Source organism: Toxorhynchites rutilus, chromosome 2 (genome assembly GCF_029784135.1).
Source record: "Toxorhynchites rutilus septentrionalis strain SRP chromosome 2, ASM2978413v1, whole genome shotgun sequence".
NCBI lineage: Eukaryota > Metazoa > Arthropoda > Insecta > Diptera > Culicidae > Toxorhynchites > Toxorhynchites rutilus.
Genome location: NC_073745.1, coordinates 88,698,692 through 88,723,375, shown reverse-complemented (window position 1 = coordinate 88,723,375; position 24,684 = coordinate 88,698,692). Strand labels below are relative to the sequence as shown.

The window sequence follows — 24,684 nt, the reverse complement described above, 5'->3', positions numbered from 1 at the left end:
GCCACGATATACATCGAGCGATGTTCAGTTTTCACACGAACTACGACTTGTTCAAGATGATCGCAATTCGGTAGAGGAACAAGTTCATAATTCAGGTGCTTTTTCACCGCTATCAGCACTTCTCCTCCCATAGTAGAATTACTGGTTAGACTACTACGGTCGCATCGGAAAAGTGTGTATGCAGATGTTATTTCTGCGTCATCAATGTCGGCTCGTAACCACGTTTCGGTAAGAACAAGCACGTCGTAATCGCAGCTCAGCAGCAGTAAACGTAGCTGAACAATTTTGGTGCGTAAACCTCTCACGTTCTGGTAATACACCGAGAAAAGATGATCGGTTGACTCCGAGATGCTTTGCGGTGTCCAAACTGATGATGACGAAGGATCAATACACGCTGACGGTCTGCTGAAATCGTTTGAGGTATCCGGTACAAAAATCAACGGCATACGAACATCGGACGGGTACTTGCCTGTGGCGTTAGTGTGGAAGTCCCCGTCTCCATAACCAAACACAGGACCGGGACGACTGCTGGTCAGTTGAAGCATAGGCTCGACTGTGATGGTAGGATTAGGGGCTTCCAAATTGCTAGAAATCGTTGCGTCCCGGGATGAGTGCGTCATGTTTTGTGGAGTTGTTGAAGATGTCGAAGCTTGTGGTATCAAAAGCGTTGTTGATTTACGGTCACTCAAATAGAGAGTTGCGCTACCGTTACTGAAACGTGAAGTTACATCAGACTGCGAATGTTCAGTGGTTGAATTGTACTTGCCCTGTCGAACAGGTCGGAAAACCTCCTCACCACATCCGACCACAGGACCGGGGCGACTTTGAAGAATAGATTCGATGGAAGGCGGGACTGGGTCAGAGGGATCGGAGGCTTCCTTACTGCTTTGTGTAGAGCGTCCCGGTTCCAGCATGTGGGTGGAGTCAGTTCGAGATATGGTCATGTTATTGATTTGGTCGTCATTTAGGCTAAAAGGTAGGTCCGCGTCAAACACTAAATGCGTACTATAATTGTCGTACTTGCCTGATAGGGCAGGCTGGAAGACCCTTTCATTAGAACCGCTCACAGGGCCGGAACGATTTCGACCAAATACACCATATCGCGCGACTGTGTCAGTAACAAAAGGGTCTTCCATAGTGCGAAACGATTTGCGTTCCAGGTTGTTGCTAGCCTGATCGTGGTATGTCAGTTGTGAATGTTGGCAGATTTGCGACGATTTCATTCCCTCACGTTGACTCGCATAGGAGACATGGAGAGATCCATTGCTGCGCCGTTTGTAGTGTGCAAAGGTTTCTGCTTCGGAGTTCCATTTGGTTCCCAAAATTTTTCAGTTGAGCGATTATCCGAGAACTCTCGAAAGAGTACTCCTCTGGGCCACGTCGATGTGCAGAGCGCTTTCATTCCCAGTTCGATGTTCATGCCGACTTTGAATGAGATGAAGGACAAAGTGTTAACATCGCGTCCCTTGGCAACGAGTTTAATAACCTCTATGTCATTACTATCTAATCGCTGTTTTGCAAGTGCTGCAACTTGATCGACTGAAACATTTGGAGAAATTCTCGACAGGTACAGCCAAAATTTTTGTGTATTAGCTGGCACGGTTGATACGCCCAAAGAAGGAGACACAGAACTACCTGTTCCTGCTATCAATGTAGTTTTATTATGTCTGCTCTCATTGTTTGGACCAAACAGACGACGACTCCTGACAGACGCTGGGACAACTGATGGACGTCTCACGGTTTTCGGCGTGAGCGAGCTCGAGTTTATAAGGGCAGCAAAATTTAATTTAATTTCCGCCTTAAGCTCGGTTAAGATTTCTGATTTCAAAGATTCTACGATTTCTTTGTGCTTTCCAAGCAGTTGTTCTTGGCCGGTCTCATATGCCGAACGTACAGTGTTTCGCAGACGCATGTCCTTCATGAGCTTAGAACATGAATGGCACAACCAAAAAAACTGCCTACTTTTCAAAACTTAATCCATAATGTGAGGATTAATACCACTACATTTCGGATGAAAAATTGCGTTACAAAACCCCTGACACACGACTTGATTATCCGTAGCATCGATAGCACAAGCATGGCAAACTGAAGACATTGCGGTGAGTGAAATATGTTATATTAAAAAAAACTAATTTAACCAATCAACTATTTTATGTGATTCTGATTCAAAAATCGAAATATCACTGTAAATTCGATGCAATCCTCTGCGCGGTGACAATGTTGCATGCAAAGCGCTAGTATTAAAACTCGTGAGCAGATGGCGCTGGTGTGCAAATTTAGTTGATGAATGCAGATATAAACAATCGTCTAACAACGAAAACAATATAATTCACGTAGCTTGAGCTTATGACGAATTGCACTGAGAGGACGAAAACACTTAATAAAGGGTGTGTCACATCAAATTGCATCACGAAAAAACGCTGTAGAAATTCGCCCAGTAGACCGATCCTTTTGAAAATTGTAGACAGTAAAATAAAAACTATTAAACAACTTTTGGCATTTTCTTTTTATTCATACTTCAAGCCCAAGCCCGTATGCTCGCACCTTCCTCTTTACCCCGTCCATAAGGTTCTGTACAACGTCAGGTTGTAGTTTTTTTTTTAACAGAAATCCATTTTCTCTTGGAGTCCGCCTCCGATTTGACAACTTTTGGGTTCTTCCGGAGTGCCTGCTTCATAATCGCCCAATATTTCTCTATTGGGCGAAGCTCCGGCGGGTTCATTTCCTTTGGCACGAAGGTGACCCCGTTGGCTTCGTACCACTCCAACACGTCCTTTGAATAGTGGCACGAAGCGAGATCCGGCCAGAAGATAGTCGGGCCCTCGTGCTGCTTCAATAGTGGTAGTAAGCGCTTCTGTAGGCACTCCTTAAGGTAAACCTGCCCGTTTACCGTGCCGGTCATCACGAAGGGGGCGCTCCGCTTTCCACACCATGTACTTTTTGGCAAACTTGGATAGTTTCTGCTTGCGAATCTCCTCTGGAACGCTGAATTTGTCCTCTGCGGTGAAGAACAACAGGCCCGGCAGCTGACGAAAGTCCGCTTTGACGTAGGTTTCGTCGTCCATTACCAGGCAATGCGGCTTCTTCAGCATTTCGGTGTACAGCTTCCGGGCTCGCGTCTTCCCCACCATGTTTTGCCTTTCGTCGCTGTTACGAGCCTTCTGAACCTTGTATGTACGCAGGCCCTCCCGCTGCTTGGTCCGCTGGACGAATGAACTTGACAAATTCAGCTTATTGGCGACATCCCGGACCGAACTTCTCGGATCACGTCTAAACTGCGTAACTACGCGCTTGTGATCTTTTTCACTGACGGAGCATCCATTTTTGCCGTTCTTCACCTTCCGGTCGATGGATAGGTTCTCGAAGTATCGTTTTAGTACTCTGCTGACCGTGGATTGGACGAGCATCTTACCGATGTCCCGATGTGACAACTCCGGATTCTCGAAATGAGTGCGCAGGATTAATTCACGACGCTCTTTTTCGTTCGACGACATTTTCCCAAATTTACGAAAAATTGACAGTGAAGCATGGCCAACGTGATCTATACACTCTTATCTGATTATAAGCGAAAGCTGAAGATATAATTCCTAAAAATTAAATTTCTACAGCGTTTTTTCCGTGATGCAATTTGATGTGACACACCCTTTAACAGAAGCTCACGAACAAAATACAGATTTATATCACTTGTTTGCACGAAGATACAAAGCAAAACATAAACAACGAATATCAACAAGACTTGGTACGACAAATAGGGTAATAGCCAATGATATATTTTTTAGAATATATTTTAGGGTGTGAAAGAATTTAGGATACAACTTTTGATTTCAATGTAATTATCACTTTACTCGTCCCGAACAACGTCAAAATTAGAAAATGTTTTTTTTATTCTTCTACTACTTCTATACTTTCAAATTTGGTGAAACAAGAGGGTTGTATACGAGACACGACTGCATAGTTGACGTAGGATTCCGTTATGCTATCTGTTGATTTTGAATATGTTAGAAGAATTACAACGTTAAACTCTTTGATAATGATTTGGTTTTAATGTCTCTGTTAGGGAACACATTTCGGTAGGAACAAAAGCTCCCTCTACTTTCATGTATTCGCAATGTCGATTTCGAACAGATCGCTTGGTTTTAATGTCTCTGTTAGGGACCTGCCGCATGTGTCGTCAATTTCGACCAATCAGAAGTGGGTATTTCCGTTAGGATAGGGGTTGAGATTTTTCAATTGTTCGATAGTTAGTTCCATGACATATACTATTTTCTTCAATATAAAAAATTGTTATAGAATGCCAAAATCGATTGACGCAAAAATATCATCAATCCATCATGAAATTACTTAGCAATAAGCGTTTTAAATTGGACAATTTTCACGATGTGCCCGATTTTCGATTTTCTATTTGTACCCCAATATGTTCCCGAAAGACGTAATCCTACGTCAAAAAATACAGGGTCTTTCAGATAAAACGCTCACGCAAAAAAAGTCGAATAGCTCCTTATATTTTTTTTTCGCTCCGTCGATGGTAACACTACATTCCTTCGGGACGATAATATTCGGCTACTCGTTCAGTCTGATCGGATGGTTTTAGTGTCAAGATGTACAATTTACAGAAACGTGTATTTTTAGAGAAATCGTACTACAAGAGCAAACGAAGCCTTAATGAAACTTTGTCCTCTTATGGTAAGAATTCCAACATTTCTCGTCGTCGATTACTTCCTCTGGGGGTGAAGGACCGTTGCTATGTCAATAAGCCACAAAATTTAGAAGAACTTAAAGAAGAAATAACTCGGATTTTAAACAGCATCGAAGTCGTAATGTTAGAGTTGTGCATGAAGAATTTTGTTCACCGTTTAAAACGCGTTATCGAAAAAAGGGGTGGTCACATCGAAAATGTCCTAAACTAAGCTTTAGTTTTGTTTTTTAAAAATAAAAATTGATTCACTTTTGTAGAACTTTTTAAAATTTGTTGCGTGAGCGTTTAATCTGATAGAACCCTGTAGCTTTACATTGAAAAACCATATACTGAAGTGCAAAAGTATAGTGGCAGCAGATTACTAGCATATTTTTTACCAACTAGACCAACACTAAATTTGGGAAACGGACCTGCTATAAACTAATATTATCTCATTATTGGGATCATAACCTGTGACTTATATGCTTTATTCAGGCAAATTATTCAAAAAATATAATATAAATTATTATTCTTCGTTTCCAATTGCCTTTTCTATCTCTCTAGGTGTTTATGGTTCCCGGGCCAAAGGAACTATTTATTTTTCGAGACCAACACGAACATTGAAATAAGCCTAGAAATATGGAAGGATGCCGTTTTGTAGGTTTTTTTAATGAACTTTAAGGTAAAAATACATGAAAACTATTCGTCAGTTGGGACGAAAATCCAGACAATTTGATTGATTAATAATCATTTGGATGAAATCGATCATGTCCTTATACCACTAGACGACATCCCGGCTGTGTGGCAACTTGCCAAGTCAGGCCAGAACTTTACCGGACCTTTGTGTAATCGAATGAATGGCAAAATCCTGTTCTGAAGACACTCATCCTTATGAAGTTTTCCGTTCATTGTTGCCCCAGTGATGAAAACCTTTGTCTTCTCTCCACAACTACAGATCCCTGGCCAAATCATCAACTTACGGGCAAATTTATCGGCGCAAGCAAATCCTACCCGCTATACCCGCTTTACGCTTGAAATTTACCAGCTGAAATGGAAAAGTGGTGGAACAAGTTAACAAATACAGTTACTAGAAGTACTGTGCAGAAGATGATGGGGATGTATCACACGAAAAGTTAAAAAATTCATCCGAACAGTTGACGAATATTTTTCATGTAGTTCATTAAAAATCTAAAAAAATGACATCCTTCACTTTTTGTACGTTATTTCTATGCTCAGAAATGTCCTACTTTATGCGACAAATTATAACTGAAACAGGCTTCAAGAAAAACTATTAAGGCTGCTTAAAAACTTACTCAATGTATCTTAGCTGCATGAGCCTTTTCGAAACGAATCGGCTTGTTTGGTGGTGCATGAAAAATAATTAGAAAGGTTGGATGAAACTAATTTGCAAAAAAATACCTCTTTGCTATCCATTCTCTTACCTATTTGTTCTTGCACTTATCTTGCACTTGTTTAGTCTAAAAACAAAATGCGATGCACCTAACGTTACATCATAAGCTACCCCTCGCTTTGATGATCTCTGTCAGGGCCAATATTTTCCCAAACTTCACACTCCATTTTACGACGGAAGCAAAGGCGATAAATTCTCGTGAAATTCGTTACAGACTACCACCACATGCGCTTTTTGGCATCCTGAAGAAATAAGAAAAATCCGGAATTCCTTCAACCCTTACTCCAAACTTAACGCCACTAATGCCATCATCGCTCCGTTACGGATTGTCGTAAAAACTTTCGCAAGTTCCCCAATCCCCGATAGAAGCACTCTCTTTTTTCTCATTCACCCGAGAGTAAGCAAGTGAAACGCCATGCTTAAACGAAATTAATGTTTTGTTCACCGGAATTCTCATGCAACGCGCAATGAGAGGTCCGCTTCCGGGAAGGGTGTACAAACAAATAATGCTCCAAAAGTTTAGGTGTAACGATTTCCCAGGGAATCTTAAAAACTACAAATTATACCGGGTGGTAAAAAGCGAAAGCGACGTAAACAAGGAACCCGATGGGTCTCATCGGTGAAGCCCAACAGCATCTCCAAATAATTTGGCTTTCTCTAAAAACTCCGAATCGCAATAAATTTGGATAATGAATGCGATAAGGGTGATTTTCACGAGAGAGAAAATAAAAGGCGTAGATAGAAATCATGGAACGGAACGGCAAGGGCACCACAACTAAACACATTTATCTCCCGTTTCACAATCCGCACCGAAGGTTCCGTGTAAAGCGCCCCATACACGCACAATACTATTGTACGAATTTATTGACATTATTATTGAAGATTGTCCACAAACGTACAATATTATTGCGCCACAGTCATATTTGTGCAATGGAATTGAATCTTTTGGAGATGATATTGAAGTTTGTGCTAAATATTGCACAAGGGTGGCTACTGACGTTCAATATTTTATCACTAGCACTTGTTTGAACCTGACAACTGGCAGAGAGGAAAATACAGGGATGCCGAACAGCACAAGATGTCATAGCTTCCAAATAATATTAACTTTCTGAAGACTATTGCCGCTCACCAGTAAAATATGTTCTTCGAAACAAATATTCTCTGAATAGTGAGATTTTGTTGGTGTAATACAAAAATATTACATATTTTCCAACAAATTGTATTTTTCTGTTATTTCTTGTCATCAAACTTCTTCAACTGTATGTACCGTAAGTACATTTAGTAGAATTTCATTTCCGTGTATTATTGGCAACCCTGTCCAATTGGTATGAGAAGTCTGTTCGTTTATATACCGCCTGTTCCAAGTTTGATAGGAAAACAGGTTTCGGAATTGTCCCTTCTATACACAGGTCTTATGTTAAATTAGAAATATGTTGAGTGATACCGATATTAGCTGTGTTTTGATCGCAGTGAGCAATAGTTTAAAAAAAAAGAAGCAACGAAAACATCGGAAATGGGCCAAACAGTGGTTGCTGAACAGAGAGAAGTACACTTATGAAGTGTTATTTAATGAGCTCAGAATGACTGAGCCGAATGACTTTCGAAACTTTATCCGAATGGATGCTGGAATGTTTGATGAACTCCTGGCTTTGGTTGCTCCTCAGATTGAGAGAAAGGATACTATTATGCGAGATGCTATTCCTGTAAGTCAACGTTTATCGATAACTTTACGGTACCTCGCAACAGGAAATACATTCGAAGATCTTAAGTTTTCTGCTGCCGTTTCACCGCAATCAATTGGCCACATTGTTATAGAAACCTGCGCGGCTCTGATTAACAGCCTCAAGGAATACATAAAGGTAAGCTCCTTTTCATATACATATCTATGTAACAATTATTATGTAACAATGCATTATTGAAAAAAATAATAATAATAAAGAATTTTATGAAAACTTATATGACATATACGACTTCTTATAATTTTTATATTTATTGAAAAGTAACAAAATGGGGTTTCGTGTTCTGCTCATCAACTTCTAGGTATTGGTGGCTGGGTGATGAGATATATTCAACATTGACTGGAGTGAACGATCGTGGGGGGTTATTGATAACCACCGAGTCACGGTGTAATGTTCCCATTTGTCCCTCGAATAATATTTCATTGATGAACTTCTTCGCTAACATCTGCTGAATGGGCTCCATTTTTTTAAGTTCTACTCCCCAAGCTGCAGCTATTGTATCGTGATCGTCAGGTGATTTTTGGAGGCGTTTGCAAGCCAGTTCCATCAGCTCATCTGTTATATTTCCTGTTTTCTTTCTCTTCTTGAGTGGTCCAAGTTGAGTCTGCAAAAACATGAATAATACATTAATTATTAATAATAATTCCTGTTTTTTTATATTTAATACAACATATCTGTTCAATTGATTTATTTTAGCTACCAACAACAGAAGAAGAGTGGAAAGAAATCGCACGAGACTTCAATGACCGGTGGAATTTTCCGAACTGCTTGGGAGCGGTAGATGGTAAACATGTTGCGATAAAGAAACCTCATGGCTCTGGATCACTTTACTTCAACTACAAGAAATTTTGCAGTATTGTGATGATGGCAGTAGTGAATGCTAATTATGAGTTTATCATGGTCGACGTGGGAATCAATGGAAGAATATCGGACGGCGGTGTCTTCAATTACACAGAATTTGGAAGAGCATTCTCTAACAAATTAATTAAAATCCCGGAAGCTTCACAATTACCGAACAGTGAGAAACGGCTGCCATTTGTTTTGTTGGGCGACGATGCTTTTGCGATGACGGACAATTTCATGAAACCCTACCCTCTAGCAGAATTGTCATTGGATAAAAGAAATTTCAACTATCGATTAAGCCGTGCACGTCGTGTTGTAGAAAATGCCTTTGGTATTTTGGTCAGTAGGTTCGGCTTATTTCAGAAACAAATATCACTGTCCCCTGAAAAGGCTGAAATTCTAGTTATGACTTGTTGTTATTTACATAACTATATACGAAAACGACAACCACGAACCTACATTACTAGGAGTGATGTAGATGATGAAGATTTACAATCCGGAACTCTCACAAGAGGATCATGGAGAAAAACGGTTGCGAATGAAGGAACACCTCTTCAGGCTACTGTGTCCAGAAATGCACCATCAAGTGCAAAGATTGTGAGAGACACCTATTGTCATTACTTCAACAATGAAGGACAATTATCATGGCAATTGAAAGCAGTTTCATGAAGTGAAGTGGTTTTTCCCGTAACACCCACTTTTATAACAAGATGATTTTTATTGTAATTCATTGTATGATTCTTATTCACGATACCATGTAACTATAATTAAAAATGGATACAAAATAAAAATAAAGGACTTACATTGATCTCTGTAGAAGCTCCTCCATAATTTATATTGTCAATGACCTCGATCCCTGCATCTTCACAATAAGTGTGTCCAGAATCTAGAACCGGGTTCATCGAACTGATTGAAGCGGTTGGTGTTTCCTGGTTCTGAAGAAATCTCATTTGTTCGAAATACCACAGCGTGGGTTCAACTTCCTCTGCACCTGCACCACTTTTTTCTGCGTCTCGAATCCTCTTCAGCTCTTTCCGGAAGTTGGTCCGCAAAGAATTAATTTTTTTTATAACATCTTGTTTGTCGGCATCGGGAGCATTTTCTCTGTATTTCTCTATCAGCACGTCATACTGTTCAATTTTCTTTAGACGGTTTGTGTAATCCTTGCACTTGATGTCCCATAATGCCGGGAGTGAACGGTAAACCTCGATAAACTCGAGAATAAATTGCCTGTCGGCGTTTTTGACGGCCATCGCGACTCACACGTCCTCGAAAAAAAGTCCGTGAAGTTTTTTATGAGAACACTCACTTTACACTCTAGACGATGCAAATGTAAACATAAACTTTAACATTCATTGACACCAATTGCACAACGTCGCCCGTAGACCATGCAATATTATGAGCGTTGCACAATAAATATCTAATTTTTTTGATATCATACAATATATTGTACAACACTTCAATATCAGAAACAAACGTTCAATTTTATTTCACAACCTCCTGTGTTGTGCAATAATATTGTAGATGTATGGGCCGCTTAAATCCAATTGAGGTAGGCAATCATTGGCTCATTGAAGTTCCACCCCAGGCAAGCAAAAGCCGGGCACTCGCAGAAAAGTAGAAAACGATCATTGGGAAATAAATTGATTTAAATTTAATTTACACTTTGTCAAATTACCCGCGATGACAGCAGCCTTCGGAGCCTCGGAGTCGAAGGTTTTCCCACATACAAGTAGCATCCTCTATTGCTGTTTCCCGCGTCAATTGAATAGTGTGCGAGTGGCAAAAAAGGAAAATTGAATTAAATCCCCACCGTCGGAGTTGCGCTTGGATTGGCACGGAAGCAGCAGGGCCCATTTGGTGGAACACACTGAGCAAACCGGAAGACGCGAGGGGCCACAGTACAGGAAAAAAAAGAGAAAGATAGATGACCCGGATTGATCTGCTGTGGACAATCCTTCGATTGGCCTCTCGGCAGCAACCCAGCGTGGGTACGTGGTGTAAGCGAGAAAATAGTCTGCTGCTGCTGCGGACTGAGGTCCTTTTTCTGTAAATTATATATTTTATTTTATCATTTAATTCAATTTTTATCGCTAATTCAATAAATTACACCGTCGTTACTGTGTTCTCGACGGCGATTCGCTTCCGCTGCTGTGAGCCAATTTAACTTTATTATCTTGTTGATTCCTCTCGCGACAGCTGACGGGAAGAGTTATAGCTCAGCAGTTTTGCCGAAGGGTGATGTTTATAAAACTTGAAATTTATCACCAGTAGTACATTTTTGTGCTTCAACTGGTTATTCTAATTGTACTGGGTTGACAGTTAAGAAAATTATTGATTTGATCAAAATAATTACATAGGATTATGTGAAACAATTTATTCTGGGTGTCTTCGATAGTGAAAGTTTACAGCTCTCAACATCCACCGAATGCCAACCGAGAAAATCGTAGACCTGAAATTATTGATTTTAAGGCATTGTTTGTGGATTGTATTCACAGTAACGTGATGTCAGTCTGTTTACAAATATCTTCTTGTGTATGGCATAACCGTTCGGCTGATACCTTTCATCTGCAGTAAAACATTTAACCCCATAATCATGTGTGAGCCTATCGCTGTTTATTATTTCTCCCCTGTCGCACCATATGCTGAAACCACAAACTGCAAATTTTCCACCCATTCTTCCCATTCATAAGCTTTTCCTCACCCAAATCCACCTTCTCAGCCACTTGAAGCCTCGTTGATACGCACGGCATGTTATCCACCCAACGAACCCATTCACCAACGAAAGATAAAACTCGATATCAAAACACACCTCTGATTGAGTGAGTAAAAAAATCAATTTCAACGACACTTGTCCTAGGTGCAACGAGAAGAAAAAAAACATGCTCAAATTGAAAAACACCAGAAACATACTTTCCATATCCTTCGGCTGGTGCCTATATACGAGACAACCCACCGCAATCTCGCAGTATCGCTTCTTCAAGGAACAGCGTTGTTTTTCATCTCTTCCGGAGGGGATCAGATTGAGGCGAGATCTGTTAACCTACGCTTCCACACCACTAGCTACCACTGCAACCGCCCGGAAAACCAGGCGGGAAGACGGGGTTTCGTATCGATGTTATGACATTCTCGGCTTACTTTTCCGTGGGAGCCCAATCCCGACGGCATCATCCACGGCAAGGATGATCCGGAGACGACGGAGCGCTTTGATTTGATTTCTGCTCACCAAAGCGGCAGAATGTCGTAAAATTGACACTCGAGATCGATATCACACATTGCGAATCATCATCGGGAAGCGGGACGGGTGTGAGATTTTGCTACCCAAAACATCTCCACTCTGATGGGCTACCCGGAGGGAGAAATTTGCATTTACTCATAATCAATCGACTTTGCCTTCTGCCTTTCGCTGGCGGTGTGCTGCGGAATTGATAGGTCTTATCAGCGAAACATTTTACGACTTTTTTTTGCGTCTCATTGATGACTGTTTGCTTGGTAAATTTGCTGCCAATGAAGCTCATCCAGCCATGCCACCAAAGAGTATATTAATTCGAATTCCAATTCTTGAAACTTGAAATTTAGAGTACTAAGACAGTTTGAGCTATTGTGGAGTTTTAGGACTTAACACAATATCTTGTATACCGTACCTTATGACAAAAAAGGGGTAAGCCGTTTCTTTTGAGTCACGCAACAGAACCTCATTAAAAATCATTTGGTTTAAAGATTCGTCAAACAGCGCAAAACAACGAAAAAAAAATGAAAGTACTTAGTATTTCAATATTGAATTTTTCGGCGTAAATTAATCTTGGTGGAAAGTGTAACAGTGAAATTCTGAAGAATTTTTTTCCCACTTCACCATTTTCTTTAAGAAAAGCGTGTTGGTAGAGTGAGGTTGAGCGCGAAAAAACGTGATCAATGACTATAGACAAAGGCTTGAGAACACCATTTAGTACTCCTCTATTTCAATGTAGATTTTGGCAGTTGGATGCAGCAATTACTGCCTGTCGATGGTGCACAAAGAGTTCATCGACCTTTAAAGTATTGATGACTTGTCAGTGATTTCGCACTAGAGGAAATTTCGTTCGACCTTTGATGGAAAACCTTGTTAGCTGTTTCCATCCGTTTGCTATGCGCCGTTCAGGAGGTACCGTTCTGAATCATATTTCGGACGCTTAAGGCATATGATGCAGAAAACAGATCTCAACTTTATGCACAGGTTGCATTTGGTTGATATTTTTAATAAATTAGTCCAATATGCTTTCAAGCTTTCTACTTTGGTACCTACTTGGTTGAAAACATTAAAACATCATCGAATTAAATGCTTTTTAAATCAAGCTAATAAGAATCAAACTTCGGACACCATTTATAAAAAAATCAAATTTCAGACAGATTGAATTAAAATTTCGGACATTTTATTTTATAATTTTTTGAATGAAAATTACATTACACTTGATTATATTTTGAAGTCAACTGCGAAACACTTACCAAGCAATCACAGTAACCTGATAACGATGATGAGAACTGATGAAACAAGAGAGAAATTCAAATATTGATAAAGAGGTAAATTCTACGTGCTCACGCTAAGCAAACGTCAAACACAAACGATAATGAGTGGATTTTGGATTTAGGATGGATTTTTTCCTACTATGTAATAATTAAAATGTAATTCTTAAACGAAGTGATAGTGACACCAAGGGATTACTCTAAAGAAGCAATTGTGATATTAATTTTATAGTTATATCATCAGTGCATTAAAAAATTTCAAGATATTAGAACAAAGTGTCTGAAATATGATTCAGAACGGTAGTTGTTGTTGCTGTGCTGTTTGCTGTTGCCGGCGAGGCATTTGTTTTGGTTCACCAGAACCGATATTTTTGGTTTGTTAGAAAGGATTGTGCTGTGCTGACTGGTGATTGTTGCGGTGAACTTTTTTTGTGTTCATTAAGGCCGTTTTATATTATCCAGCACGTAGCGTAAACGGCACGTACCGACACCGGCAGACAAATACATGATGTATTCATATCATCAGACATAGCAACTTCTCTGTACGGACCGGCAGCGCGGACGGAGCGGAGAAATGCTACTGGTGATTGAACCGATGTCGTACCGAAGAGCGACGAACGCACCCATACCACGAACTTCGACATTTGATTTGTATGTATGGTGCTACTCGCCCGTGTAGTTCGTGCCCGGCACCGACAAAATATTCTTTTCGAGAAATCCTTCATGCATTTGTCTGAAACGTGCTGTGTATGTCCGGAGCCGTTCCGCTATGTATACGCATACACATTTGAAACACATGCAATAATATTTGTCTTGTATGAAACGTGCCGTGCCGGTTACGCTACGTGCCTGATAATATAATATTACCTTTACTGTGTAAACAGGTACATGATTTTGTTTTGTTTATCTATATATTGGGGGGTCTCCGTAGCCACATTGGTTGCGCGTTCGCTTAGTAAGCGATCGATCGTGAGTTTATAACTCAGGGCCCTCATTGACCATCTTTGTGTTGTTACAGAATAGCTACGTCCACGCAACAATCATCAGCGATGGAGATCGATCCACTGTCGAAATAAGATCGATTCATCCATACAACTGCTCTGCTCTGCCAGACACATCGGGCTACTGTTCTATAAATAATTCAACAATGATCATAACAACAGTCTCCGCTGTCCGGTGGTCCAACTGGATAATGGAAGAACAGAAAGAATAACTCTTACGCCTAAATGGCTACTGTGTGAATGTACCATATGTAATGGTATAGAAGGAATACTGGCGAATGGCAACTGCGTAATGTGCTAATTATAGATATGATAATCATGTGACATGTACACGATTAAAATTCGGCTCTGTTACAGCTAAAATGCTAATGAGCCTTAAATAAATAAATGGGATACAAAAAAAAATCTATATATTATCTATATACTAGCTGACCCGACGTCCCGCCCAAAATTTATTTTTCGTTATCACATTCACGTCTTCCTACTCATCGCACGTTCATGGGTCCAATCGCAGAACTGTTCATTGATTGATCTTCTAATCTACCCTTTAAAATTATTTTTACTATAAAATGTCAGTACTTCTACCAAAACTCGACATTATAATATCAGATTATTTTCAGACACAATTCTCGTGCAAGATTTTTCATCTACTTGCAAATTACATGTTTCTCCGTTACATTGAATAAATGTTTGATACAGAAAATATGATAGAATGAAGACAGCCCTAAACCGGACAGATCCTTTCTCGAGTTTTGCTCTCATTAACACATTCGGCGATCCATTTTTATTTATTTAGATAGAAGACGAAATAGGAGTGCGTTTTATCACATTAAAATCCATTTTCACTTTCGAACGAAGATCGATTTCGCTACCGCAAACATAAAATGGACTAACAACGCTTGTCAATGTGTAGTTGTAGAACACAAATTTTATTTCGTTTATTTGATTAATTTTCGAGTAATGCAGAAATTTGTGTTTCATTTGTATGACAGACCCCCCCCCTCAAATTTCTGCATTATTTGAGAATAAATCAAGCATACGAAACCAAATTTGGCATGTGGAGGTTTTGGAATGCTAACTCAAGAACTAATCAAGCAAATAGAGCCTAATTTGGCATTTGGAGGTTTTAGGAGGCAATAAATGTTTATAAGGTGGTTTGACACTCCTTCCCCTCTCTACAGGGGGAGGTGGTCTGAATAACATGGGAACTAATAGAGCAAATGGAATCAAACTTGGCATCTAGCGATTTTAGAGATCGATAAACATTTCTATGGTGGTTCGACACTCTTCCCCCCTCTCCAAGGGAAGGCTGCCATACAAATGAAACACAAATGTTTGCGCTAACGAAATTGATCTTCGTTCAAAAATGGAAATGAATATTAATGTGATAAAACGCACTCCTATCAAACATTTATGCCATGTAACGGAGAAACATGTTATTTGCAACTGGTTGAAAAGTCTTGAACGAGAATTGTGTCTGAAACTAATCTGATATTACAATGACGAGTTTTGGTAGAAGTACTAGGAATTTTATAGTAAAAGGTAATTTTAAAGGGTAGTATTAGCGATTAGTAAGAAAACGTGGATGTTGTAACAAGTGTATAGCTGTATATGATTTGTATTTAGCTTTTCATGTGTAATTTCCCATTTGTACTTATTGAACGTTATATTTATTATATTTATTATATTTATTATATTTATTATATTTATAAATTATTCAATTATTTTCGTTATTTATTTATTCATAGAAATCTTTATTTTTTCGTTGTTAATTCTTCGTTATTTATTATGTTAGTTCTTCTTCGTCGGTCCATACGTTCACACTTGCCATAATTCAAAGTTCACTTCCGCCAATTAAATTCAAATACGCTTCGCATATTCAAATAATTTGTTCGCCAGAAAGTAGGCAATCCAATAACTCGAGCACCATGGATTTTTCCATGCACTTCATTACTATTTTCGATCATTTTCTTCTTCTGAGAGATGATTGGTCACAGCGAAGTTTGTCTGGCGAAGGTGATTCAGCCGAAGGTCGCGTCCTATTCGTGCCCTTGAGGGAAGGAGGAAAATGAGAAGGTAAAATTTGGGAAGTACTCGCGAAAGCAGGATAGATGTTCTAAGTGTCCACGTTCTTGAATTTCGGCCTAGACAGCAACTTGTCGCGATTGCTAGCTACTTAGCAGACTTCCAAAAATCTCCAGACGTTTCTCGTCCATTTTGTCTCGATGCGTAAAACGTTTTGGAAGTGTGGACTTGGTCGCGAACGTGTAAGACTTGTGGTAAAACGTAATAGTTAGTTTTCTGAATACTCATTGTCCCTCAATGTTTCAGTTCCCGTGTAGCTAGGTATAATAGTTTGAAAACTAGCTGACCAGTACGCTTTTCAAGCAAACAAAACAGAGGTAAATTTTGAATGGTGCTCATAGTGAACTCTGATTAATTATATCTCGTCGACTAGCCGTTCGACGGCGAGATGAAAAATAGAAGGTGGGAAGATTCACAGGTTTTGGTTGTGTTGAACTTTGATTGTGTTAGTAGCCAGGAAGATAGGAGGTTCACATACCAGGCATACCAGTCAGTTACTCAAATGGTTCAAAATTGAATGTGTCAACGAATAACGTTGAAAGAGGATATACAGAAGCTAATTATAGATTTCCAAATCTGTTTTTTCGCATTATGAAAAAAACAGAACATATCACGAACTAAAATGTTTATTTTTTTCTTTGATTTCAGAAATAGTATTCTAATGTCTACTATGTTTAGATTCAAGAGCAACTTCATGGAAGTTTGACTTTTGTCAGCAATTGTGACTCTGACTTTGTTCGTTTACGTTTTTGGTCGACGTAACGAGAAGTAAAATTGAATTGAAATTCAATTTAGAACACTTCAAAAATACTGAAATTTCTGTTTCTGTTAAAATGTCGGACCCTTATGATTTTGAACGCTAGCATTGATTTAGGAAAAAAACTAGTTCGTTCATTTTATTTGCTTATTTTTACTTTTAGTAACAACACTTTTCCTATGTAGTGAACTATTATAAGAAAAGTAACATACATAAACAAAATCTGTGACGTCACAGATTTAAAAAATCTTCCCACCTTTCATTTCCCATCTCGGTTCGACGGCTCTTTGTCTAGGATAGACAGTCATCGAGGCAAAACACGCGGACGACAATACCGCCGAGCTAGTTGGCTCGCTACGACAATTAGCAGAAACAATTAGCCAAGCTGAACCAATAGCTACAGCAGCGACCGTTTGTCATCTCCGGCGAACAGCGAGGCAAAAGCGAATTCGAAACTCGCAGATAGACACAATCGTCTACTATAAGCTAAGGGTCGAGTGCCGTGAGTAAATTCTCTGTGTTTTATGTCCATGTGCACAGGTGACGTCCAAAAGCTACGAAAATTGAGTAAATGAGGGAGTACAGATAAAGGAACAAAAGAATGAAAACCTAGGTTAGAATAAATGTTATAGAATTGTAATGAATGCGTTTATGTTAATTATGGAGCTAGTATAGATCTCCTGAAGGACATTGTGGGTGGTGATGCTTCAGGAATTATCGCGTTCGTGTTTCGTTTAGTTAATTTTCAAATTGTGTAGTGTTACGTTTCCCCTTCAGGGACGGTGGCGACATCGAGCGGATAGATTGGGAAGTGTTTGGAGAAAGCTTTTATAGTGAAGCACTCAGTCCTAGCCTCCCGTAGTTTAGGGTGGAGTTCGGAGTTGTGGACGTTTAGGTTTGAAATTCGTAAGTCTGACGCGGGGAAACTTGAAGATTACTAGATTGAGTTCCGATATCTCTCAAAAAGCAATTGGACCTTCTGAAAAATGAGTCTCACAAGCTGGGCAAATCGAGCACTGGCGAGTGGTCCTCTCATGAGGTGGCGCATAAACCACTCGCTCAAAGGGAACCGAATTTGAATTCTTTTCGAGACCACGTGATTCGGTCTGCGTTTTAAGCTAGCGGTGTTCTCATTACCGGTCCTTAGAGACGAATGAACTCTCAGAGTTTAAAGTCTCTTTAATTCAATATCGTTACCGTTACCGGTCTACACCGGACCACCACAATGTGATAACGAAAAATAAATTTTGGGCGTCTTTCTGTCTGTCTGTTTCTTATGGACTCGAAAACTACTGAACCGATTGACATGAAAATTGGTATGTAGGAGTTTTTAGGGTCGGGTAGGGTTCTTATGATAGTGCGAGACCCCTCCTCCCTCTCTAAGAGGGGGGGCTGCCACACAAATGAAACACAAATTTCTGCATTATTCGAGAATTTATCAAGCACACGAAAGAAAATTTGGCATGTGGAGGTTTTGAGGTGCAATAAATATTTCTATGGTGGTTAGACACTCCTCCACTTTCTCTCAGAAATTTCTGCATAACTCGAGAACTAATCAAGCAAACGGAGCCAAATTTGGCATGTGAAGGTTTTAGAAGGTAAGAAACGTTTCTATGGTGAGTAGACACTCCTCCCCCTCTCTCGAAAGAGGGGCTGCCACACACACGAAACACAAATTTCTGCATAACTCGAAAACTATCAGGCAAATGGAGCCAAATTTGGTATGTAGAGATTTTAGGGTGCAACAAGTATTTCAATGATCGTTAGACACTCCTTCCCCCTCTCTAAGGGGGGTGCTGCCATACGAACGAAACACGAGTTTCTACATACCTCGAAAACCAATCAAGCAAATGAAGCCAAATTTGGCATGTGCGGGTTTTAGGGAGCAGGAAACATTTCTGTGGTGAGTAGACACTCCTCCCCCTCTCTAAATATAAATGAAGCATAAATTTCTGCATAACTCAAGAACTAATCAAGAAAATGGAATCAAACTTGGCATATAGAGGTTTTAGGGATCGATGAACGATTCTATGGTGGTTCAACACTCCTGCCCGCTCTCTAAGGGGAGGCTGCCATACAAATGAAACACAAATTTCTGCATAACTCGAGAACTAATCAAGCAAATCTAGCCAAATTTGGCATGTGGAGGTTTCTATCGTGATTCAACTAGGATTGGGCGATCTCGGATCGATTTTTGGAAGATCGATCTTTTCCATTCCGATTTCCGATTTTTTGGATTGATCTTTTTGACCCGAAAAAATCGAGAAAATCGATTCTTTCGATATTCGATTTTTTCGATCTTAGAAAAACTTTTTGGTAGATCTGTTTTTCATCACACATCAATTTCAATCTCACCAATGAACATCTAACAATGTTTTAAACATAATGTCAACATTTGAATCGCTTCTTCTACGATTTAACTATGTACAAATGCTGACCAAGACAGAACTAGCGGCAGCAACTGGGGTCTCCAGTGGCTCATAGGATCACTGAACTAGATCTTCTTCTTCTTCTTCAATGGCACTAACGTTCCTAGAGGAACTTCGCCGTCTCAACGTAGTATTACTTGCGTCATTTTTATTAGTACTTAGTTGAGATTTCTATGCCAAATAACACGCCTTGAATGCATTCTGAGTGGCAAGATCTAGAATACGCGTGATCACAGTGCAAGTCGGAGGAAATTTCTTTAAAGAAAAATTCCCCCGATCAGAACGGGAATCGTACCCGAACACCCGGCATGTTAGTTATGACGCTAACCACTCGGCCACGGGAGCACGCTGAACTAGATGTTAACATCAATTCTAGGCGAAAGGTTATTCTTAAAAACTGGCACTAAAATCAAGAATCGGCTTCGTCTGAATGACAAACGTATGTCACGACTGTCTTTTATGGAATCCTTGTCAGCTGAGTTATGGACAGTTACCAGTTGTTGAATTTATAGTAATGCTTAATAAAACGACTCCATGACGTCACAAAATGAATGCCCTGGAAAATGTTTTTGTTCTGGACTTTAAATTTGCTGAGGAGCAAAACAAAATGCTTTTGATGTTTGGATAGAAATATGGAATTTGTATTCCATGTCTAAAGAAAACACGACACTCCTATAAAATAAGCAGATAAATTGGAAAAAGATCTTTTGATTTTTCAATGATCGATTCGGCAAAAATCGATTCTTTGGTACCGATTTAATCAGTGGATCGATCCCTACGCCGTTTGGAGAATCGATTCGACAAGATCGATCTTTTCATAAAGATCGCTCAATCCTTGATTCAACACTTTTCCCATCTAAGGGGGAGGGGGCTACCATACAGATGAAGCATAAATTTCTGTATAACTCAAGAACTAATCAAACAAATGGAACCAATTTCGGTATATGGAGGTTGTAGGGGGCAATACACGTTTCTATAGTGGTGTGACATTCCTCCCCCTCCCTATGGGGGGGCTGCATTACTGCATTACTGTCTTTATTCTAATCTATTTTCTGTATCAACATTTATTCCATGTAACGGAGAAACATGTTATTTGCAAGTGGTTGGAAAATCTTGAACGAGAATTGTGGCTAAAAATAATCCCCGAATAATAATATTATAATGACGAGTTTTGGTAGAAGTACTATGAATTTTACAGTAAAAGCTAATTTTAAAGGGTAGATTAGAAGATCAATCAATGAACAGTTCTGCGATTGGACCCATGAACGTGCGCTTAGTAAGAAAACGTGAATTTGATAACGAGAAATAAATTTTGGACGGGACGAGGTTTGCCGGGTCAGCTAGTTCCGTATACAACCTTTAACTCGTTGTGTCCTGCATCGGTTCCTGGGAACGACAGAAACAAAATTAGTGAACAAATTTCAGAAAAGTTCGCTATTATTCCGCAGGAACCGACGTGGGTCAGACGAAAAGATCATTTTCGGTTCCCTATCTCGGTCGGGAGTCATCGTGTTAACTGTCAGCAGGTCTACAAATGCTCTAAGCTATAAAAAAACTTCAATGAAGGAGTTATTAGCGTAACTGCATGATTTTTTGAGTTGACCGTTGAGTTCAGACCGTTTCGAATCCGACCGTCCCAAACCCATTGAGAAACATATTGATTACTGTGGCAATTGATAAAACAGTTTCAATGATTTTGCATCAGAGGACTGTCATATTTTCATTAGTGTACCAACCTACAGTTTAAAAATAAGTACAACCAGACCACTTTATTAATCAAACAATTTATTGCAGCTCCAAAGCGACGCCATAATTTCGATTAGAAATACTTTCGTTAATTTACCAGCTGATCGGCCTTTAAAAATTATCTTCATACGTTCTCCTGCGGAATTATGGCCCCGTTTTCAAACCAATATATTACAACAGTTTCAATCTACAGTCAGTATCGTTGGATTTGAACTCACTCGCGTCGTTCTGCTTCCCTTCACTACTCGCCCAATGATCCACGCGTTGTGTCCCGAGATCCTTGTGTACTCGTCACAAAATGGTTCCGCCTGGTCCGCTGAAAGGCTGATTAGTAACCCACCCGATGTTTCAACAGCTTTACCCGCCATCAATTTGGTCGTTCTTCCGAGGATTTCCGCTATTTCTACGACGTTTCTTATTATTGGGAGAGTATCGATTTCGAAATCGACGCAATTCTTCTGAAACTTTACAAGATTATCGGCATGGCCATAAAGGCCAAAGCCTGTAACATCGGTTGCAGCATGTGCGCGGTATTTGTGCATTAGCTCTGCTCCAGACTTGTTCAAACGGGACATAGATTCAACGGCAATGGAGTAAGTCTTCTTGATTTCCGTCGAATCAAAACGTTCCGCTAGTTTCTTCCAGTTATCGGAGTCTTCTGTTAACCAGATAAATGCATTGGTAGCCAGCTGAGTACCCAAAGGTTTCGTGAGAACTAGCCTATCTCCTTCTTGGGCATTGTAGGGTCTGAAGTAGCGAAAATACGAGATATCAAAACGATTGCAGATACTAAAATACTTGTAAGCACTTACAAAATCAATTCCGACTTGTGACACACAGTAGTTGCTGTTCCACCGATAATACACCACGGGTTCAACGCAATACTTCCGATTGTAACTCTGCTCCTCGTGTCAACAGCCGCATCCTGAAACCCCTTGATAATCAATGGAACCACAATATCGCGCTCCTCGTCACTAAACTCCGTGGGAGCCGAGCATATCAGTTTGATATCATCGATCATCAACGTCCCCACGGCGTACAAATCGCTGACGACATTGGCCAGCGCTATCCGTCCCAACGTGTAAGGATCATCGATCAGGGGATAGAAAAAGTCGACGCTTTGAACTAATTGAAGTTCATGCTTGAGTGGTACAACAGCCGAATCGAGTCCAATTCCTAAAACAAAACTATTTGTAAGCGCAACGTTCAACATTATTAACATTACAACGTGCTTATCTTACCAACGCCTTCAATGCTGTCTGCTTTCTTATCATCTACATTTGATTGTTCGTTTGCAAATTGTTCGGTATAGACTCCTCGCAGAAGCCGATTAAGGACATCCGGAGGCACCTTCGAACCTCACCCACGAAGCGTCGAAAATTTAGTTAGTCGAAAATCACGACCTAGGCCGTGATCCACCGGGTCAAACATGTTGACCGGAGCACTAATTCGATTTGATTAATAACAGTAGCAGTAAGTACAGATAGAGATTTATATTGTATTGTACAAAATATTTGGGATTATGAACTGGCAGAAATGGTCAGACATGCCAGTTCACTTTTCAGTGTTGAAACAAAATAGTATTTTCAATTGTTTTCACCGTTTTCCCACAGTCAACATTCATATTTTTTCACCTCTATGGTTTTAAATTGAAATTTATATGAATGGTGATTAATATTAGCCACATAAATCAAAATGATACGCAACATATTATATTTTACGATGTTGAAAAATGTGAATATAAAACAAAAATCAACACTGGCATCTCTGTTCTATTATAAATAAACGAACCTGTTGCTGGGTGATTGGAGTTAGCCCCATCTGTAGCACGATGGAAATTTATCATGAAGAATGTAAATTATTTTGACGTAGGACTACGTGTTTGATATATATATATATATATATATATATATATATATATATATATATATATATATATATATATATATATATATATATATATATATATGGAGGGTCACTCTACGAAAGATGTAACGAAAAATTGAGAGATTTCAAATACACATTAGGGGGATAGGGGGTCTTAGTAGCCACATTGGGTATGTTCGCATACTAACCGATCGATAGTGAGTTATAAACTCAGGGCTCTCAATGAACCATCTTTGTGTTGTTATCAGTGCTTTCGCCATTCATTCAAATTTGAATGAACCAACCGTAAAACAGTTCAACTGCTCTGAAACTCTCACACTAACACATCAAGCAACTGATGTTTGTACTGAAGATACCACGCGAGGGAAAAGAGCGAGAACGAATGTTTCCATGCGTATGTGCTGAAGAACTTGTACTCATAACGTTAAACAGCTGTGAGAATATTCCGGAGAGAGTCTAGCAATACTCTCTTGTCCTCTGAACGTTGCCTGTAAGCTGTATATTTGGTTCAGTAGCATATGAGATTCACGGGCCGGCTTGCCGTTGAATCATTCATATTCAGAGATGGTTACTGAGTCTGAATGCAGATATTTTTTCTGTCCTTTCAAGCGCGTTCCATTTGAGCCAGCAAAAACTAATATGTCAGAACTACATGCAACCCGTGTGTCGCATTTCTTTAAATTGTGCGTTCGCTAAATGTGCCTATTTTAAATGGCTCTTAAACAAAGCGTGCGTTGACTAGGCTACAGTCCATTTGTGTATCAATAATAGGCGTCATATTGAATTCGATGTTTTGCTTTCGCTGTTCTGCGGCTCACTTAGCGTGTGGAATTCGCTAATTGAATTGAATTTCCAGCGTAGTTAGCGAACGACTATTATATTGTCAGCATATTTTTAAAACAGGTTCAAAAGGCGTCTCATCATTGGCTGTGAATTTACATAAAGATAATATGATGCTTCCACGATCAGAACTGGATTTAAACCCGAACACCCGGCATGTTAGGTGTGACGCCAACCACTCGGCCACGGGACACATACGGGCTGGTACCTCTGAGTATTGATTTTTTCTTTTAGTTGTCAGTTTTATCAAATTCCACTTAACGCATTGCCCAAACACGTGTACAACGTTGAATTTTAATATAGAAGAATAAGAAAGTAACACAAGCAACGCAATCTGCTAATCACACAGTAACAAATCACAAGTAAACTTGCTTGCACCACTGCTCAACCGGCGCCAGCTAAGAGAAGGTATTACACGAATAGAAGAGAATGAGTATTGAATGTTCCCCCTCCACATTTGGCATTCAAGCTTCGAATGGTGATGGTTCACCGACGTTGGTGTTAGTGAATCAAGACAGTTCGCACGGTATCACAGTATTGGATGGTTCAAAGGAAGTATTGTTCATGAATGAACAAAAGAATGAATGACATTGGTTCGTATTCAGTTCATTCAATATCCAAGCACTGGTTGTTTTAGAATAACTACGTCCTTACAACAACCATCAGCGATGGAAATCGATCCATGGTCGAGGGGAGATCGATTCATCCATACCGGGGCGGGAGAGAGTCGATAGAGTTGATAGAGTTTTCATTAGGAAGGTTATTGTTTAA

General features: G+C 39.7%; 3 protein-coding genes across 3 annotated transcripts; 1 reads left to right on the top strand and 2 right to left on the bottom strand.

Moving 5' to 3' along the window:
* The first annotated feature begins 7,438 nt into the window (after positions 1 to 7,438).
* LOC129768217 (putative nuclease HARBI1) lies at positions 7,439 to 10,175 on the top strand. Its single transcript, XM_055769708.1, has 2 exons — positions 7,439 to 7,945; positions 8,522 to 10,175. Exons 1-2 carry the CDS (start codon positions 7,517 to 7,519, stop codon positions 9,335 to 9,337), a joined length of 1,245 nt encoding a protein of 414 aa, XP_055625683.1. The 5' UTR covers positions 7,439 to 7,516; the 3' UTR covers positions 9,338 to 10,175.
* On the bottom strand, positions 7,470 to 10,177 carry LOC129768218 (uncharacterized). Its single transcript, XM_055769709.1, has 2 exons — positions 9,472 to 10,177; positions 7,470 to 8,429 (listed from the first exon to the last, which is right to left on the bottom strand). Exons 1-2 carry the CDS (start codon positions 9,919 to 9,921, stop codon positions 8,076 to 8,078), a joined length of 804 nt encoding a protein of 267 aa, XP_055625684.1. The 5' UTR covers positions 9,922 to 10,177; the 3' UTR covers positions 7,470 to 8,075.
* An 11,005-nt stretch (positions 10,178 to 21,182) lies between these two features.
* LOC129768342 (selenide, water dikinase 2) lies at positions 21,183 to 22,724 on the bottom strand. The gene is made up of 3 exons (XM_055769920.1): positions 22,428 to 22,724; positions 21,999 to 22,362; positions 21,183 to 21,933 (listed from the first exon to the last, which is right to left on the bottom strand). Exons 1-3 carry the CDS (start codon positions 22,615 to 22,617, stop codon positions 21,369 to 21,371), a joined length of 1,119 nt encoding a protein of 372 aa, XP_055625895.1. The 5' UTR covers positions 22,618 to 22,724; the 3' UTR covers positions 21,183 to 21,368.
* Between the last annotated feature and the right edge of the window lie 1,960 nt (positions 22,725 to 24,684).

What these genes read in the sequence shown, in the direction of transcription:
- LOC129768218 (XM_055769709.1), bottom strand. Translation starts at nt 9,921, where the DNA reads ATGGCCGTCAAAAACGCCGACAGGCAATTTATTCTCGAGTTTATCGAG. An exon ending in GAGCTTCTACAGAGATCAAT is followed by an intron (nt 8,430 to 9,471) that starts GTAAGTCCTTTA and finishes ATGTTTTTGCAG; the next exon opens with ACTCAACTTGGACCACTCAA.
- LOC129768217 (XM_055769708.1), top strand. Translation starts at nt 7,517, where the DNA reads ATGTTGAGTGATACCGATATTAGCTGTGTTTTGATCGCAGTGAGCAAT. An exon ending in GCCTCAAGGAATACATAAAG is followed by an intron (nt 7,946 to 8,521) that starts GTAAGCTCCTTT and finishes GATTTATTTTAG; the next exon opens with CTACCAACAACAGAAGAAGA.